Source organism: Lampris incognitus, chromosome 9, assembly GCF_029633865.1.
Source record: "Lampris incognitus isolate fLamInc1 chromosome 9, fLamInc1.hap2, whole genome shotgun sequence".
Classification (NCBI taxonomy): domain Eukaryota; kingdom Metazoa; phylum Chordata; class Actinopteri; order Lampriformes; family Lampridae; genus Lampris; species Lampris incognitus.
The window spans coordinates 54,540,769-54,555,636 of NC_079219.1; the positions used below are offsets into that span (position 1 = coordinate 54,540,769).

Sequence of the window (14,868 nt, forward strand, 5' to 3'; positions counted from 1 at the left end):
TAAGAGATAATTTATCCTGTGACCATTATTATTCTACTGCACCGCTGATTGAAGCCATTGATTCAAGAGCAAGACACCTTGTCAGATTTGGACAAGACTTAAGCACGATAATGGATGGTTTTATTTTACTTAATTTTCTCTGCTGATACCATGAAACCATCCGTTATTATTATTCCAATATTAAAAACTAAAAAGGTCTAATTTAGAAATCCCAATTAATGAAATACTCCACCAAAAATTCCGATATATTGAATTAATATTCAAATTATATGGACTGCTGTCTGGCTCCATACCATTTGCCCTAAATAATAAAATGGCAAAGTAATTAAGATTGATGTTTAAATCTGGGTTGTAATTAACATTGTATTTGTTTCATCCTGCATGAATTGATCGCTGTAATTTTACATGTGGTGCTTGAAATGTATATTACAGGACCTACCTCAATAAAACAAATCCATTTCGTGTTGGCCTATGGTGTGGTGTCTCTTCCTGAGAAGAGGCATCACACTTACCACTGTAGACTTCTGTGAGGGAGGAATTACAACTCACGCAGGACCCTATACTGTCCCTGTGATGAAGATCCATCTTATATCACTCGCTGGCTAATTACAGGGTATTTAAGATTTGAGCCAGACTCAGTGGTCTCCTCTACAGTTGGTACAACAATCAACCATACCACGCAGATGGATCTTGTCTTCTTTAATTGAGTAACATATTTTCACAAGGGAACCTCAGACTCATTCTTAGAATTTCCAAATTTCTATGGTCTCCAAGAACACAGGTAGTCGCCCGTGATTTCCTTTGTAATTATTATAACTGGTTGTTGAGCTATCTCTGTTGAGTGAACGTCTAGTATGTACCGTGATACAGTCATTTCCAGGTTATAATAACAGCAAAGACAGTTTTATAATTGGCTTAGATTTAGTCTTTGTGTAAAAAAAAAAGCGAATATTTAAGGTGTTCAGTGACAATATTGAACGCTCAACAATGAAACTTCATCTAAACAAAAATCACCTACCTAAACAATTGGTTGGAAGAGCAGAGGATATAATGCAGAAAAAAACATTCTAATTATTGGTACCATGATATGATCTATAAAAGACAGTAGAAAAAGATCTTACATAGCGGCTTGGGTAACCATTCTCTTTCCTACCAATGATGAGGTCTACTAATGTAACATAGGTGGCTGAAACTTGTGGTTCAGTCACAGTTAACTTGCTTATTTTCAAGCAGCACCCTTCCTATAATCTCAAATTCCAGCGCCCGCCAATTGACCACGTTTCCTGGGGTGAAGTTGAGGCCATCTGTATAGTCGTGGATCTCGCATGGTGAGAGAACGTAGTTCCACAGGTTAACATCGGCGAGCATGCCAACAAAGGACTGTTTGCTATCAAATCCCCCACCGTGGTTGTCCTGCTCCTGGAGGGGTTGAACAAAAAAAAATTAAGATTATTGGCTGCAACATTATACCACAATTTACCATTTGTAGAATAAAATTTGACACAGTGAGCCACCAACTGGCGCTTAGCAATTGTCTGTATTTCCTCCAACATCCTACCAGAGATTGTGTAGAAGTGAGATGTTCTAGCCTCACGAATTTTCTGAAGCCATTTCCACGGGCCTAATGTGAGCACTAAAACCGATAACTACTGGTAGTCCTCGGGTTACTAACGCTCGACATACGAACTCCCGTACTTACGAACCGATCTCCGTAAAGCCTATTATTTTAAAAAATCGAGTTACATACAATGGTTCGTACCGACAAATGGACGGACTACTTTGTGCGACGCTCAAAACACTGCGCGTAATACGCGGTTTGTTGGCCCGAGGGAGAACAATGCCATGCTGTCGTCGCCATTTTAAGTCAGATCGCGTAAACGTTGTTGTGTGCGTTGTGTTTTGACTTAAAATTTTCACGTGTTACCCATTTATGGATGAATGTCAAAGACATGCACAGAATTGTCGACAAACTTTCACCTGCACCTACCAGCAAACGGGTGAGAAGTTTCAAGTTGTACACATCAAGTTACATCCACAATTATGAGGATAAGTATCCTCATCTACAAGGGGGAAGTTTGTCAACAATTCTTTGCATGTCGTTGACATTTATCCATGCCATTGTCAATAGCGCGCGTCAACAAACAGGAAACTGGTATGACCGCTGCAGTAGAAACCAGAAGTCAGTGGACTACAGTTATGCACAGAGTGGATTATAACTACTGTCAGAGATGAACAGCTTTTCTCTCTTTGACCATCACGCCGCGTGTCGTTTATTTCCTTATATACACCACCCCAACCAACCACATGGCGCTGCGTCACCATGGCCACACCCTGAGCCCTTGAAGGGAGCACGTCAACTTCATACACACAAGCTATGATGAATTATGTCCATAAATCCACTACAACTACATTATTATATTAATGATATTTTAGGTAAAATATTTTCTCTATACTAAGACAAACATTTGGCTAATTGACGCTAGATGTGAACTGTACGTAACTGTTCCGACTTACATACAAATTCGACTTAGGAACAGACTCCAAAACGGAAGTCGTTCGTAACCCGGGGGACTACCTGTAGTTTGTCCGCCGCAACACCAGAACACACGGCGTTTGTTCTGCCTTTCTTCTCTGACGGACCAATCACTGCTGGTTGACGTATACTGGGTCAGTACCTGTACAGTTTGTAGGTGAGACTACGTGGTTCTGGTAAGATAGCCGTCGCCAAGGTGTGTTGGTCAAACACAGAGGAGGCAGAACTTCCTTTTACCAGTTTATTGGCAGTTATAAGAGTGGATGAGTGCGCGTCTAGGAGAGAAGAGCTCTGATCTGAGACCTCAGTATCCTCGAGCCTTTGATAGGGACGGCATTCATCGGGGGCTGGCTGCACTCCCCTCACTGCCTTTTGGGGGTGAGCCTAAGGTGACTGTTGCCATTATGCGGCTGTCGAGGAATGGAGTGAGGTCTGGGGAGTGGTTCTTAGCAGGACTTGTTCTCGGAGCTCTGTCTGAGGCTTAGCCGTTTTGCTCTGCTGTCTTGCTGTTTAGCCATCTCTACAATCTGCTGCATAAGGTTGGTAGATGGGCTTGATGGACCTGGGCTCTGCAACAAGGAAGCAAGCCAGTCAAGCAGCCTTGCATCCTTGTTGCAGAGCCCAGGTCCATCAAGTCCATCTACCAACCTTATGCAGCAGATTGTAGAGATGGCTAAACAGCAAAGTGAAACGGCAAGACAGCAGAGCGATGCATGGGATTTTCGCCGCCACAGACAGGCACGTGTGTATTTCTCTGTTTTACAGCAAATGTAAGGACTTTCAAAAGTGGCCGATGGGCTGAATCGTTATTGTATCACCTTGTTCGGCGAAATATAGTAACTTAATGGACATTTGTTTAAGCGAGAATCTTGGAGATTGTTGCTTGAACGCTCATGAGCCAGCTAATCAAACAACATTATGTAGCCTCATGCTAGTGGAAATGTTCTGAAAGTGAAAACATACCACAAACATCAATTGCATGTCAGCTGATAATGACTGTGTATTCATTATTAACTTTATGATGTGTATCAGTGACAGGGATAGTCCAGTTACTAACATTTTGAAACAGACTGTGATGATTATTCTGTAGCATTTAGCTCCACTCACTGTCACGTATTCTACTCTTTTTAGCAGATGCTCAACACTGCCCCCGATGCTCAAAGCATTGAACTGCATTCTTTTTTCTGTTTCGCTGCAGTCAACAGCTGTGGTTCAGCTTTCTCTCTCTATAAGGTCTTTGATTCTTCACTGCTCCAACACCACACCAATAGCAACAGAGCATCTTCTATGCAGCATAAATAGATCATGCTAGATTATTAAAAATACATATTTAAAAACAAGGCAAATGATGATTAAAAGGTGTCTTTGGAAAACTGTGGAACATATGTATGTTATTGCGAGTGACTCAAAGGCAATGCATTTTCTATACCTTCCCTGAAACACAAATCTAACCTTAAAAGTGCTTTCTCTGGATTAATTTTTGTAGAGGACCACACTTGTGACTTAATAGAAAAAAAAACCCTCAACAGGCAGATTTTGATTTTTCGATTTGATTTGATTTTTTTGATTTTGATGTACTTTAATTATCCCTGTAGGGAAATTACGCTCTGCATTTAACTCATCCTAGCTGTGTAGCTAGGAGTAGTGGGCAGCCGCCGTGCAGCACCCGGGGACCAACTCCAGTTCATCTCGCCATGCCTCAGTCTGGGGCACAGACAGGACTATTAACCCTGACATGCGTGTCTTTTTGATGGTGGGAGGAAACCAGAGCACCCGGAGAAAACCCACCGCAGACACGGGGAGAACATGCAGACTCCACACAGAGGACGGCCTGGGATGACCCCAAGGTTGGACAACCCCGGGGTTCGAACCCAGGACCTTCTTGCTGTTAGGCAACAGCGCTAACCACTCTGCCACCGTACAGTAATTTTGCCAGTTATTTTGCCGTGTTGTTTTGTAGACAAAGAAACAGTGGTGGGAGGCAGAACTTAGAGAAATGTTGCAAACGGCCAGTTATTATAAGATTATAGGTTAAAAATCAAGTTAGATAGAGTTTAAACGTTGCAACTCGACACTACCTGTCCTAATGTGATGACTGTGGTTCCCATGATATTGGATTCTGAGCTGAAGAACCTCTTAACACTGGACTTCCCATCCAGCCACAGTTGTCCCAGCCCAGAAACAGCATCCCAAGTGGCACAGACAGCATGCCAGGTGTTCGGCTTGTATTCCAGCCCTCTCACGTTCTGAAAGGTGTTTTTGATGTGTAGCTGGATCTCATCAGCGACGGTCCTCTTGAAAATCAAAAAATCATTGGCACTGGAGGGCGTTGACAGAGAAAACAAGGCGTGGTTTCTGGCGAGGTCTGTGAAGGCCCTGGAGGTACACAAAAATTAATTACCACACATCGTGCCGTCACAATCAGCAATACCATGGGCTTCATTATGCCCTACACTTTAACATTACCTGAGACAGATGGTGACCGCACTGAAATTCTCTGTTGATGTTTCTATCTTTACTTGGGCTGTATTGGTCTCTTCTGGGAAGATGAACATTTTACCTGAAAGGTCTGAACCAACAGAACGACAGATTTAACAAAAGAATGTAACATGCTTGTGTGAATTGAATATGGAAAAAAAAAATCCTGCATCAGAAACAGAAGTTTGATATCAAGTAGAATTTTTTTTCCCACAAGTATTCTGTAAGGTTATTTTAACGAGAGTACAATAATCTTTAAACATCAAATAAAATGTAGAAAATAGGGACATTTGCAAACTTGTATTTCTTTCTGAAGCCCTGAACAAATCAGATATGTTGTAATTAAAGTCGGAGTCCATAACATTTCTCCATTATGAAGTCGTTATCCAGGTTACACCGTGCTAACTGGCGTCTTGACCATGGCTGGAGAAGCTCTTGATTCTCCATATACCGCTGTTTAATTTTGTGGTCGCTCCCTGGTTCAGTGGCAACATGTTGGAATCAACTCCAGCAGGAAGGAGGGACTGAAATGTGATGCCGATGTGGTGACACTTCTGTTGGACAGACAGTCCATATAACTGTAGAACAATGTGGCGTTGCAGTTTGAGGAAGTTTGGACTCTCTGCATTAGCTTTGGTCCATCCATTATCCAAGCCACTTATCCCAACTGGGGTCACGGGATGCTGGAGCCTATCCGAGCAGTCATTGGGCGGCAGGCGGGGAGACACCCTGGACAGGCCACCAGTCCATCACAGGGCCGACACAAACACGCATACACACAATCACACCTAGGGACAATTTGGTACGGCTGATTCAGCTGACCTACATGTCTTTGGACTGTGGGAGGAAACTGGAGCTTTGGTCCAAGCAAGGCATTTTTAGAAGGGTGGGAACCGTTAACTGCTGAGTTGATGGCACACCAGCCACAATGGCTGCTACAACTTGTTTGTAGTCCTAGAAAATCAGAGTCAGCAGCTGTAATTCTCTCTTCCTCCTGTGACAAATAAAGTACTTGAACTTTGACAACTACATTGGAACAATGTTCTGTTGTAATATTGATTGATTGTCCAGCAGAATCGCATCGTCATCACATTTCAAGTGGATAAACTAATGCAAAATCTCAGTGATTGCGTGTCTTGATGCATGCTCAATAATCCAGGTAAGAAAATCAAAGAAGGCTGAATCAGTTCATCTGGACACAACGTTTATTGACAGATACGTGTCATCACTCAGCTAAGTGACCTCTTCAGTGTGAACTGACTGCAGGTATCCTCACCCTTATAAACTATACAGTACAATACAGTGCCCAAAGACTGAAACCAACGACCAGTTTCATATGCAAATATGGTCAGTTGCTTATATATATATATATAATATCTCAGTTACTTTCAAACCCCAAAACACGCCGCGCCAGAAGTTGGTCCACCCCAAGGATCGGGTCCCCCGGCACAAACAGCAATATAGTGTACGCTGTTCAGTGCCAGGAGGATTGCCGTGACTTGTACATTGGGGAAACTAAACAGACGCTGATAGGGAGGAATGCTGGTTTGAACAGGGGAATCAAAGAGGCCATCTATGTTAAGAGGGAATAACCATCCCTGAACGGGGGGGGGGGGGGGGGGTAAGCGTACATCTGTCGCTGTGTTACAATGCTGTGATTGCAGCTATTCCCCAACCCTCTGTGACTAGTACACATGGCCATCGAAACTCTAGTTAATGAGCACACCCATATTTGCATATGAAACTGGTCATTGGTTTCGGTCGTTAGGCAACTGTATTGTACTGTGTTGTTTATACGGGTGGGGACACCTGCAGTCAGTTGCGATGAAGAGGTCACTTAGCTGAGTGATGAAACGTATCTGTCAATAAACGTTGTGTCCAGATGAACTGATTCAGCCTTCTTTGATTTTCTTACCTGGATTACTGAGCATGCATCAAGACACACAACCTAATGTCAATAAATACAAACCGTCCCGTAAGGTGCCTTATTTCTAGATCTGTTACCGCATCGTCTACTCTTGGTCTCTATTCTGCCTGTCTGCCCCCGGAACAGGAACCCTCCTCTGGAACCGTTTCCGAGGCTTCTCCCGTTGTATTTTTTCCTGAAGAAACTTTTCCTTTGGGGAAAAAAGTTTTCTTTACCCAACTTGAGGGTTAAAGGAGAGAGGGCATTACCTGTTTCTCTCTGTAACTGTGATTTGGGGCATTAATCTTGAAATGAATTGGTTTGACTCTAATAGAAGAACCATTCCTGGACGATCCCCCTTGTGGCTTGGGGCATTTTGTGCCAAAACAAAAAAAAATTTGTATGGAACCTGACATCTGCTATTATGCGCCGTTCAAATGCATTTCTATGTAAATCATTTTTCTTGCCAAATGTTCCTCAAATACACAATCCGTAGCTAAAAAAGTCCATTTTTATGCCCGACTCCTCCATTTTAGCTTCACTGAGTAAAGAGGATTTAACAAGTTAAATCAAGCTGGGCTCATTTCATCAGCTTGTGCCCAGACGCACCTGATCATCCTATTTCTAGGAAGGTTTAGGTGTCTAAAAATGAGACATTTTTACACAAGAAGTAATTTTTTTTAAGAATATCCTTATCACAGAGGACTGGCTTTGTAAGTTCAAACACATGCGTAATAGCAAAAAACAACTCCCAATTCTTCGGTAGCCTCCTCGCTTGTTATTCCGGCTTCCGGAAAACACGGCAGCGGCTAGTCAGTCGCTGCTGACGTTAGCTCTTGGTAGCCTTTCTAAAAATGGAGGCATCATTGAAGGCAAGCGTATGGGCCCATTTTGGATTTTACCATCTCCCGGGGAGGAAGGAGCTCGACGTGACTCATTCAGTACACAAGATTTGCAAAAGGAAAGTTGGAAGTGTTTTGGGAACACTGCAAATGTTGGGTCTCACACCATCCCCCAGCACCCAGACACCATCACCCAGCATCCAGACACCATCGCCCAGCATCCAGACACCATCGCCCAGCATCCAGACACCATCGCCCAGCATCCAGACACCATCCCCGAGAGTTGAAAGAAGTGGAACAACGACCTCCTGCAACATTAACACACAACCAATACACACTGCACCGCCTTACCAAACTCCCAGCCAGTTCTGAATGGGCAAAATAAATAAACTAGCTCCACCTGCGCCCCTACAGCATAGTCGACAATGAAGGCTTTAGATTTATGATCCAGAGACAGTTGAGCCAAAGTACGACATACCATCACGTCGGCTTTTTACTGAGAAAGGTTAGGTTTGCCTTTGTGCGTTCACATTATTGCAATCGGGTTGATATAACCTTTTCAAACATAAAAACTACATAATCTTATACACACTGTAGTCTGCTTCCGTGCTGTAATTTGCCACACCGCCTTTCTTAGCGCGCAGCGGACTGGAGTAGATCCAGAAATTGGCACCCCCCCTATGTGCCAAATCTAGAATGGATTTTGAATCGGGAATCCTTCTGAATCGAAAATCGAGTTTGAATCGAATCGCAACCCCCAAGAATCGAAATCGAATCGTGAGATTCCGAGAGATCCCCACCCCTGATGTACGCAGACGAATTCATACACGTTTCAGCTGTATCAATACTGGTTGGCTTCCTCATGAGATTACCAGAATGATTTCTTTATAAGCTTAAATTATGAATAAAAAAAAATGGGGATAGAGAGAATTACATCATAGCATTGCAATGTATAATTGTAATTGTATAATATATACTATTATATAAATTAAATTACAATATGTTATGCATAGTACAGATTTAGAAATGAACATATACATAAAATGGACGTGTGTATATATGTGCATGTAGGTGCACACACACACACACAACTGCATATTTAGTATTCACACTACTGCTTTACAGTTCTTTAATTATTTATTTTTCTTCCGCCCATTTCCTGACACTTTGTAGCTCCTTCATACTTTTAGCTACTGAAACCATTCAACGATCAAAATGTTCAACTCATTAAGGACATTATTGCTCCCCTTTCAGATTTTTCATACCTTTTGAACTTTTTTGAAATATTCCAACTTTTTTCAGCCATTTTTTGAATGGGAGTCAGTGGGGGACTTTTGCAACCTTTCCACCTCTTTTACTCCTTCATACTTTTAGCCACTGAAACCATTCAGGTATCAAAATGTTCACCTCCTTAAGCCCATTAAGGCTCACATTTCGTTTTTTTTTTTTAAATCTTTTATACTTTTAGACATATTAAGTTTTTTCTACTTTTTCAAAACAATGGAAGTCTATGGGGAAAGGTTGAAACCCTCGTCACCTTTGAACTGTATCTCCTCCTTCATGTTTTGAGCTAGAAACCCCATTTAAAGCTTAAACAGTTCAGGACATTCCGCTCTTTCAGAATCCTATTCAGATTTTAAAAATATTTTATAGTTTTTGAACAATTCAGCTCTAAAGTTTAGCAATTGTGCCATACATTTTGCCTGTTAGAATGTTCAGTCCTATTGTGACATCACATATCAAGTTTGTCGGTAGGCTACAGTCACAATTTTTCTAGCGTAACGAGACCATCCCTCCCTCTGTCCGGAATGATTTCCAGAACTTGTCAATTTACAATATTCATCTACAGTTCTATTTTGGAAATTCATTTCCCTATGATTATACTTTTTTAATTTCACAAAATTCAACTTTTTACCTCGTACAAAGTGATGTAATATGTTGTTTTGTTTTGTAAATTTGCAGTGGAAATAGTAGGCTATTTAACATGAGATACTATATGTGGGACCATGTTTGAAGGGGACGTTGACGTCACGTGACAAATAAAGGCCATTTCTTCTGATGTACTGTAGCTCTGTTTTCTTCCTTTAGAAGAACAATGTTCAGGTCAGGTTTTGCAGTTCAATGACCTATAGGCCTACTTGGGGACTCTTTTGCCAGCGGGGGGTCACATATTTCAGACTATTCAACCCTTTTCCATACATAAACCACTGCTGCAAATGCTTGCAAGTTTTGTTACAGCCTTGTTGTGTGTGTTTGTAACGGGACTGGGAGCACTTTGAAATCTTTGCACCACTTCCACTTTTTCATACTTTAAAACCACAGAAACCATTCAGCAATCAAACTATTCATGTATTTAGCACATTACGGCAAATCTTTCAGTTTTTTATACCTTTAAAACTTTTAAAATATTCCGCCGTTTCACGTTTCAGTTTCACGGGTATTTCAGGTAGGCTAGCGACTTTCTGACTTTTCCCATTTATCCATTTTCAGCAGTGCTTTCGCCATTTCTTTCAGCAGCTCAGCATTCACACGCTTTTTCTGTGGAAGGGCATTTTTCTAGTTACTTTTATTTCCAATCAGATTACTTATTTTATTCATTTGAAACCCCGTTCAGTCAAATATCCCCATGTCGCACAGTGAATTCAAGCAACCTCTGTTCAGATGTGACACGATTTTGTGTGACTTAAAGTGTGTTGAGCTTTCAGAAGAATCCGGTGGGTGTGATTTGTAGATCCCCGGGTTCATACGCGGACCCCGCGGAGGTAAGCGACCTACCTTGAGGCGTCGCCGCACACACCGTCAGCATCACCAGGAATACAAGGATCTTCATCTAGTGCGAAGAAGACCGGCGTTAAACGGTTTTACATGCTGTAGTACAAAATGAGAACGCCTAACAGTAAACGCTAGTAGCGAGACAGTACATTTTCTGCCCTTGTCTGCTGCCATGTAGTTGGTGAAAGTTAAAAAAAAATGGCTGAAATAAGAAACAATAGCCCGTACTGTCTGGCAAGTTCCCTTTTTTTTTTTATACATCTGGCAGGGCATCGTGTTTTCCTCTTACCGTGTTGTCTGCGTCCGTGCGGGTACCGTGTGAGGCGGCGAACGGGGGGGAATCGGCTTATTTAACCTCCTGCTTCCTCATTCTGGTGGCTGTTTCCGCCCTTTATCCTCACATCGGCAATTCCAGTATTGCACAAGTTTTTGTGTCACTGACGCGACAAGATTCAGGCTGAAAGCCCCTGTTCTTCATAAGCCTCCCCCCTCTTGGCGGGTAGTAGAACGCGGTGGTTAGCACGGTGGCCTCGCAGCAAGAAGGGCCTGGGTTCGAACACCCGGGGTTGTCCAACCGTAGGGGTCGTCCTCTGTTTGGCGTTTGCATGTTCTCCCCGTGTCTGCGTGGGTTTCCTCCGGTTTCCTCCCACAGTCCAAAGATGTGCAGGTCAGGTGGATCGGCCGTACTAAATGGTCTCTGGGTGTGTGTGTGTGATGGCCTGGTGGCCTGTCCAGGGTGTCTCCCGGCCTGCCGCCCAATGAGTCCTGGGATAGGCTCCAGCATCCCCGAGAGCAGCATAAGCAGCTTGGATAATGGATGGATGGATGGATGGATGGGTAGTAGAACATAGACGATCCAGCCAAATGAAGTGAATAGAACAAGGCATCTGTATACAGAGACACAAACACGAGTGTCGGTTAGGTCTATAATGACGAAGCCTGACCACTCCCCGATGTATTTCAACATGTCTGCCTCCAAGTTCTCTGAATTTACTGTGATGACCTTCCGTCTTTGGAAATCATCCTGGCTTTTTTGTTTCGTCACTTTCCCCCCCCCCCTCGTTAAGCCAAACAAGGGTGGAAATTTTCTGAAATTCTGACGTGCGGTAAAGGAACTTGGGATCGAAAGCACAAAGCAGCGTGTAAAAGACAAAACACCAAACCAGTCATTTACATAATAGCATTTATCAAGGCTGTCATTGTGTCGCGCATTTGCCTTTCGTTGATTGTGGTTTTGTGAGGGAGCTGAATATGTCTGACTGACAGAGAACATCACACAGGGCCCCCGTCTCTGCCTAACATCCAATTATAGTGTCTTTTCCCCCATGGTTCTGCCGGGATGGAAGCATCTGCAGTCACCTCAGCCTCCTCTGATGCCCGTGCAGCCCGAGGGCAGATTTGATCCCCACCAAACAGTCGTTGCCATCCTCCCTTAGGGGGGGGGGACACCTTTCTGTCCATATGTACCACACAGATCTTCATAGACTACTGAGTCCAGTGTCCGCTGTTGTCAAGGGTGTGCAGCGTGATCACGGGTCAACACTGTGAATGCTAGGTCATCCGGGTAGCGTAGCGGTCTATTCCGCTGCCTACCAACACGGGGATCGCCGGTTCGAATCCCCCGTGTTACCTCCGGCTTCGTCGGGCATCCCTACAGACGCAATTGGCCGTGTCTGCGGCTGGGAAGCCGGATGTGGGTATGTGTCCTGGTCGCTGCACTAGCGCCTCTTCTGGTTGGTCGGGACGCCTGTTCGGGGGCGGGGGGGAATAGCGTGATCCTCCCACGTGTTACGTCCCCCTAGTGAAACTCGTCACTGTCAGGTGAAAAGAAGCGGCTGCCCGGATAGCAAACTTGCTGTGGCCCGGACTCGCCCCACACAACACTTTCATCCGGCCCACATACCACGTGGAACGATGGCACATGGGCGGTCCGCTCTTTTTTGCCAGATCTGGGCCAGAACCAAACCATAGCAAGGCCGCATGTGCCACATATTTGCCAGAGGTGGCCCATATTTGTTTTGTGATATTTGGGCCATATTCACCATTTACCACACGGGCCACTTCAGGGTCACATCCAGATTACATGTTGCCGAGAGCACCGCATCTTTGCCAGAAAAGGCCCACATTTGATTTGGCATATTTGGGCCATATTTGCTATTATACATGCACTTCAGGCTCACGTCCATTTTGTCAGGGCCAGAAGAAGGCCATCAGTGCCGCCTCATTGCCTGAAGTAGCCCACATCCAGATGCTATCTGGCTGGCGACTCCACATGTATCGGAGGAGGCATGTGGTAGTCTGCAGCCCTCCCCAGCTCAGCAGAGGGGGGGGGAGCAGTAACCGGGATGGCTCGGAAGATTGGGGTAATTGGCAAAGTACAATTGTGGGGGGGGGGGGGGGTACCGTGACTGCTGCCAAGGCTCACCTTTGGCCCAAAACCTGTTTGCAGGGCAGCGTCAGACAAGGTGAGAGACGTTTTGTCTTATTCTCAACTTAGTTTACATGCACCATTGATCAAACGTGAATGCAAAGTGAAAAAGTAAACAAAGTAACGACAATACACATAATAAAAGGGAGAGGCGATAGCTAATTCATGCAAGTTAAATTAAAAAAAAAAAAAGATCAACCCGAGGGGGCTTGTAAAAAAAAAAAATCCATTCAGAAGAAACAAAAGAACTGAATCAGAACACATAAAGGAGGCAAGAAAAAACTAAAGTGGATTGGAAAATGGCATCAAAACCATAAGAGAGAAGCCATGGTGGAAAATGGAAGAACAACACAATAAAGAGGTATAAACAGACAAGGGAAATAACAATAAAACTAAATTAAATCAGTCCTGATGCGAGACATGAATGCAGGAAGTGACTGTTGTAATGAGTAGAAAAGACAGAGTGAGTGTGTGTGTGTGTGTGTGTGTATGTGTGTGTGTGTGTATGTGATTGTGTGTGTGTGTGTGTGTGTGATTGTGTGTGCGCGTGATTGTGCGCTCCCATGAGAGCGCATCAAGGAAGTGAGCAGGGGGAGAATTTGTGTGTTGCGATAGCGAGGCGAAAGCAATCTGCAGAAAGGGCCCAAGTCTACATTAGAAAATACTAAAGAGGATTTAAATTCATTGGCAATCTCCATAAACTCTGGTGATCCTGTGTGCGTCTCGCGGAGGATTTAGTTTGAGCCGCACTACGCGGTGAGAAGTCTGGCACCTGGGAAGCCGCAGGGTGGGAGGTTGTGTGGCGTGTCGAGGCACGACTGTCAGAATTGCGTCCGTAGCGCAGAGCAGGGGCGGGGATTGTGTATGATCGGTGCATTTATGCTGCATGGGAAAATACGTGTTTGGTATGTACTGCGATGTTTACCACAAAAATAAGCTTCTTTTTTTTGTCAAAAGTACGGTACTCGATGTTCCCGCTTCATACAAAAAGCAGCAAATGTAATAAATCTCTTATTAAAGCCACCGGAAACCCAAATCTGCAGTAGACTGTGCAATTTGGGGTCTTATGTAGTAATAGTAAACATCTGAAACGTATTAGAAATTACTTTCAATCCAAAGTTCAAAATATTGTCGTTTTAAGTTTTTGTAAACTTTCCTCGTCTGATTTGCTGTCTGAGTGGGGCGCGGTTACGCTCGGACGTTACGAAAATTACGCGGGATTACCCACAAAAGCAGTTTCGGTTGATGACTACTACCAGTCCAAGCTGGCCCACCCTCCTCTGCCTGTTGCCCCACCCACCCCTCCCACCCCCCCGGTCCCCCGCGCTCTTTCCTCGGCCTCGTTTCAATGCTCGGCGCTCTTCATCCGTATACTCCGGGGCCATCGAATTCAAACGCCTCGCCCACATGGTCGAGATCAGCTAAATATTCAGCCATGACTTTGGAAATAAACGATTGCAGGTAGTCCCCCCCCCCCCATGTCTCAAGCCGTGCTCCTGCAAATGAGAGGTCAGCTCTGATCAGACTCGGCGCGATCGCTTCTCCTGTAAACACCCGAAACCACCTCCCCGCACGCAGATGGTAGAAACAGTAAAAGGGATGTTGCGACAGAGACCGGAAGAAGAGAAATGTAAAGACAAAGGGTCTATCTCTAGAGAGCCTTTCCTCAATGTTGTCAGACACCTATAATAACACTCTGAGTGAGTGTTTTGGTCATTTTCAGGTGAGATAACCCCTCAACAACAACAACAAAAACCTATATCCTTCAGCGCCTCCATAGTTGTATTCTTTTATGCGGTGGTCTTTTTCAAGCTTATGCTGCACTCACATGGAATCCGGTAAACGGCAGACGGCAAACCGGAAGTTGTTATTGTGGATGGGAGCAAGACGGTAAAATCACATGACACTG

At 44.1% G+C, this 14,868-nt stretch overlaps 1 protein-coding gene across 1 annotated transcript; it reads right to left on the reverse strand.

Annotated features, from left to right (window-relative positions):
* Positions 1–684: 684 nt before the first annotated feature.
* On the reverse strand, positions 685–10,871 carry LOC130117931 (serum amyloid P-component-like). The gene is made up of 5 exons (XM_056286199.1): positions 10,821–10,871; positions 10,535–10,589; positions 5,000–5,102; positions 4,612–4,909; positions 685–1,419 (listed from the first exon to the last, which is right to left on the reverse strand). Exons 2-5 carry the CDS (start codon positions 10,587–10,589, stop codon positions 1,201–1,203), a joined length of 675 nt encoding a protein of 224 aa, XP_056142174.1. The 5' UTR covers positions 10,821–10,871; the 3' UTR covers positions 685–1,200.
* Positions 10,872–14,868: the final 3,997 nt, after the last annotated feature.